Source organism: Cryptomeria japonica, chromosome 1, assembly GCF_030272615.1.
Source record: "Cryptomeria japonica chromosome 1, Sugi_1.0, whole genome shotgun sequence".
Classification (NCBI taxonomy): Eukaryota; Viridiplantae; Streptophyta; class Pinopsida; order Cupressales; family Cupressaceae; genus Cryptomeria; species Cryptomeria japonica.
In genome coordinates, this window is record NC_081405.1 from 242,019,165 (window position 1) to 242,024,990 (window position 5,826).

Consider the following 5,826-nt stretch of genomic DNA (forward strand, 5'->3'; position numbering starts at 1 on the left):
AGAATCTCTTGATGATGCTCTTCCTCTTCCAGACTACGCGAAGCTTATCGAAGAAAGTTGCAATTGGAAAGCTAAATGATTTGTAATCTTTGAACTATTATCTCCTTCTTTTAAAAGGAAAGTTATCATATTGATTTCTCTTTCATATTGAATAGCATAATGATACATTTTCCAAATTATTGTTTAATAAAATATTAACTTCTTGTAAGATGAATTAGTTCGGTTGTTATCATGTTGAAGATTAGTTAGTTAATTAGTTTTCAATTTCAACAGAAGCAGTTATGTTTTATTTTGAAATGCTCAAGTTTTATCTTAGTATAGATAGTAATCTATTTTCTCTAAGTATACAATTAGTCACATGTTATAGTGTTGATATTCATATGACAACTTTCAATACTTCATATTAGCATTACAATTTTATAGTGGTGCCATTTGTGTTAATGAATGCCCCCATAGTCTCCATGGGCTTGATGAATAGGGTGTTTCATACATTATTGGATTGATTTATACTCATATTCTTAGATGATATATTGATTTATTTATGAACATATGAGGAGCACGAAGAACATTTATGATAAGTACTTTGATATCTGAGAAGACATTAGTTATATGCCAATTTGGCTAAGCATTCAGTTTTTTTGGATATAGGTTTATTATTTGGTCCATATCATATCTAGAAATGGTATCTTAGGAGATATAATGAATAGTATGGTTATAATATAGTGCTGCTACCCACAAGTCTTACAAAAGTTAGGAGTTTTATGAGATTAGATAGCTATAATTATAGATTGTTGGAGGTTATATAAAATAGTATCATACACGATACCCTATTACTTCCCTATAGTGGAAAGGGAAGAGGTTTGAATAGAGTAAGTAGTGCTACACATGACTTGGAGCTTATAGTGATGGTTCATGCTCTTACAAAATGGAGAACAATTCTCCGTGGATACCATTCCGAGCTCCATTTTGATCATTGGTTTCTACAATATATGTTCACATAACTAAACTTGAATTCTTGGAAAAGGAACTAGATAAATTTCTTATGTGTGTATGACTTTAATGTACATTACATCAAAGTTGAGAACAATGTAGTCGTAGATGCACTAATAAAGCGATGGCATGAGATTACATCTACGATAGTCGTTATGGATTTTAGGACTCACATTTTATATTAGTTTATAGAGAATCAATGGTATCATGAGGTTTAGTATGAGATACGATCACAAAGTGACCTTAAGGGAAACTATTAATGATATATTATTGAGGTAGATGAATCGTTCTGACTGGATATATATATATGTGCTGCACAAAGTGAAGACCTATTGATATTAATATTATCAATAATTTAATCTTTCCTTCACAGATATATGTTGTTCTAGTTTTATAGAATCCACAATAAATAAAGATTTTCTTCACAGGTACATGTTGTTCAAATAATAATGACATTGATTAGTTAATAGGCAACATGAATTTTCATTTGAAAATAAAAAATTCTTCATACTTTAACTATAAACTTTTACAACTAAGTAGTCCCTAAAAGTTTCTTTAATAGAGAAACCGTCAATTTTTTAAGAATTGATGTTGCTGAAGGATATAAAAAGGAACTAAGAAAAAGAGCAAGGCAATAATGTAAGTCATGTTTCTCAAAATTCATCTGATCTTAATTTTCAAGAGAATCTTAAATGCAATATCCTTTGAAATATCGGCAATAATTATGAAATATGAACACAAGAACATAAGAAGAAAACACTGTAATTATTATTCACCCACAATTATCATCAAATCCTATGCTGCTTATCAGGAGCCTAGGAGGACAGCCTGCATTGCTTTTCATACTGGAAGTCATTAGACTGCGAGGTGTCCGCACACCACACAAAGATGCCGTGGAGCTTGCCAGAGTCTATAAGCTTTCTGCACGCCAAAAAGAAGCCATTCGCAGGTGACAAACCTCCACTTCCCCCCATCACGAAACTAGCCAGCACTTTTGCACCGCTACAGCGAGACTCCTGAGCGTTGAAATAGTTCATGATCTCTGATACGCTGGTGCTCGAGTCGTAGGCATAAAATTGGAAATTCACATAGTCAATTGAACCGCCATAGTTTTTCGAGAGTGCAGTGTAATGGGACTGTATTTTATTCCTCTTTGGTTCTCTCATATTTGGGAGATAATGTCTTTGTAGATGCCATAGCAAATAAAACTAATAACATGGACAAAGAGCTACCAAATATACACCCATATTAAATGGTCGTTGACTCCTTAATTTCAAATTTAAAAATAAAATTTTAATTAAGGTGGTGGAATTGAACACATATATTAGTATCATAAATTAAATTAAAGTGTTTATTGTTTTTGATAAGGATAAACGGGTTTTAGAAGGACCTGAAACGTAAAGTTTTACAACAGCCGGCCAACAGACAGTCCGGCAAGAAACAACAGCAAAACAGGAAAGCAACCCCGAACAGAAACAAAGACAAAAGAAACATAGACAAACAAGCCAAAGAAAAAAAAACTCTCAGTTAAGCGAGAGCACCAGATCCTTGTTCTTTTGGATGGAAATCTTGTTGATTTCCTCAAGCTCCTCCATGATGAATCTGGAGGTACCCTTGTTGTTGTTTTTGGTCCTGGTTTTGGAATTGGGTCTAGTGGTTTTGTTGTCTCTAGCAGCCACATCATCTCCTCCAAGATCTTTCGTTGGGTCACTGTGGAAGGATCTATAATCAACAACGATCTCATTAATCTTTCCAAGCCCCTCAATGCTGTTGTTCATGGCTTCTTTACTAGTGTCAACCAGATTCTTGATATTTTTCTTAATCTCAGCCATGGATTGTTCGACCTTATCAATCCTTTGTTCATGGTTACATTTCATTACCTCAACATTCTAAGAGAGTTTTTGAGTCATGACCATGAGTTTTTCCGGCTTGCTGGGTTCAGGGGAAATAGTGAAAATGTCAATTATTTCTTTAACCCCCATCTTGAGGGTGTCGATTTTGGGCTCGACCCACTTCCAGCAGTACTCCTGGCTTCTGGTGACTTCCATGACAAGATTCATTAGACTACCATCTTTCCCCTGATTATCTTTTTGGACATTGATAGGGATGTCTAGTTTAATCCCTTGGTCCGGAATCTTCGGGTTGTGATCCTTCACTTCGAACTTTTTTTTTTGGTGAGGGGTTTGACCTTGGAGATCAGCTTGTTGTTGGTTTTTGTATTTACTAGCTGCCCATCCAGGGGGGTTCTTGCTGCTGAGCGTCTCAGGAGTGACCATCTTTTCCTTTTCATCCACAAGTTCGTATTCAGGGTTATCAACAGGAACCCCACTATTGTCCAAGTCCATCTCCGAATTAGAGACATCTTGGACCTTTGTATGCAAACCAATCTTAGCAAGTGGGGGCACAATTTCAAGGGATTTGGCATGTTCCATGATAAGGACAATAAGTCCCTCATGCAGAACATGGTTGTTAGGGTTTTCTAGGTGCTTTTCTAGGCTATTCTCAAGGGAGGAGGCAAGATGGTAGGGAACAAAGATAATTTTACCTTGGCGAAAATGATTTAAGATAGTGAAATGGTAAGAGAAGATACTTGCATACATGTCATCAAGGGTGATGTAGCTCATTATAAACTCTGCCATGTCAGCCCATGTAGCTCATTATAAACTCTGCCATGTCAGCCCATGGGGCCATGAGGTCTTTTCTATTATACCCACCATCGGCCATCTTGGTGACTCTGGAGAGCTCCTTATTTGGAGTGTTTATTGTGTTTTAAGAATAAAGAAATAGTTAAAATATTGTTAAAAAAATTAAATAATAATTCTTTAAATTAAAGTAAGTGAGTAAAATGTTTATAATACATATTATCATTAATGTATATATGTCATAATGTATTCTTCTTAATTTTAGTCTTTTATACTATCTTTCGCTATGAAATAGACTTAAAAATCTTGTTCAAAAATTTAAATAATCATTCATAAAGTCAAATTAAGCATCTAAGCGGTTTGCAATACAAATTATTTTGTCAATTTATTTTGTCAATGTATATATGTCATAATGTATTTATTTTATTTTTTATATTTTTTAATGCTATCTTCATTAATGCTTTAAACCTTGTGATTTTTTTATTAAATACTTATTTTTTAAAACTAAGTTAAATTTATGGTCAATTTACGAAGATACCAATGGCATGGTATCACACCTAAAATTCAAGGCTTTTCACAAATGTAAAGAATGTCGAGCAACAAGAAAAGATATTAGTAAAAGTAAGTGCAAGTCTATGAAAATACAATTGTAATGCCAACCAATAACTAAGTAGACAAACCAAAAACACCTAATGTTGAAGAAGCAACCAAATGAGTGAGTTTCAGTTAGAAACCATGACATAGGATGTCATATTAATTTAAATTTAGGTAATAATAAAATGATTGCATCATTTTAATGAGATGCTTATCTTCATATTTCTAAGTATTTATATCCTTATGATGAACCAAACTGGCTAATATAATGTAATCCATTTTTTATCTAGTCTACTAGAAGCAAGCCCCACTTATACCACTAGTAAGACACAAAGAAAACATGATCTTCCTAGAGAGCCAATGAGAACATTTTCAAAACAATTTAAAAATGTGGAGAAAACCAAAGAATATCCTACACAATTGTGTCGAGCTTATGCTATGCTCTCCGCTTAGCCCACTTAATGGAGAACAAGAATAAATAATAGCAAGTGAACTTGGATTAACCCTTGTCTTTATGTGATCCATAATTTAGATACAATAACCTTGAGAAATTATGAATGCGGTAGACAAAACAAATTGAAACTTGGAAATAGTGATGGTTGTTGCTTATATAAGAAATGACTATTGTATTTATATTAACAAATAATATATTCATCCCTAGTGAATCCATGGCATAGCCACCACTATGCAATATTAAAGTGAGAATGCTATGCCGATATAGGATAAATTATTAAATTAATTGTTTTTTAAAATGTTATCAATTGACATAGATGATTTTCAGCTTTCAAATGGCCAGGGGAAGATAATAATGGTCTATGTGATGGTTTTTCACATATGAACAAGGGTTAGCTCCTTATATGTGCATGGATTCGTGTACAGTAGTTATGGTGATTGATTTCTACTAATGAATGACTATGTGCATGATTTTTTTTCTAATGATCTATTTTCTGCATTTATATGGATAGTTAATTTTATGATTCGAGGATTCTTGATATTTCATGTTTGTTTTAGACCTATGGCTATATATCTTTACTTAAAAAATAAACCTTATGGATGTGTTTACAATGAAATATTATATGTTAATCTTATATTATTTTTGCAATGAAAGTTAATGAAGATGAAGTAATTAGTATAACCTATTGTGCAATTTAAATATTAACTTATCGAATAAGAGAAAATCAATAGTGACATTGTAGTGAGTATCATTAGAGCTCAACTAGTCTATTTAGAGAGTAAGGTAATTTGTATTGTGTTGCTTATTTTGTGATTTTATGTTGTGTCATTTGTAATGTGAAGCTTTCTTTAAATTATGGTGTATTATTGTGTGAGGTGTGAATAAGCATATTCTAGTATTGTAAATTGTATCCTTGTACAATTTTATGCTCAGTTGGATCACACTTAGGTGAGTCTCCTTCCTTTCCCTGATTATGCCTTAGTATTCTCAGAACAAGGTTAAATATGAGGTCTCTATTCTTTACTTTTGTTTCCTAACCCTGTTCTCGCCTAGGAAGACTACACTAGTGCACCTAGCAGCATAGTTCCCCTAGAATAGGGTGGTAGGAACCATAGTCTAGCCAATACGGGCCCAAATTTAAACCCT

The 5,826-nt window shown here is 33.3% G+C and overlaps 1 protein-coding gene across 1 annotated transcript; it reads right to left on the reverse strand.

The window, feature by feature from the left end:
- Nucleotides 1-1,805: 1,805 nt before the first annotated feature.
- LOC131034147 (chitinase 1-like) lies at nucleotides 1,806-2,156 on the reverse strand. Its single transcript, XM_057965540.1, has one exon. The coding sequence runs from the start codon at nucleotides 2,154-2,156 to the stop codon at nucleotides 1,806-1,808; it is 351 nt and encodes a 116-aa protein (XP_057821523.1).
- Between the last annotated feature and the right edge of the window lie 3,670 nt (nucleotides 2,157-5,826).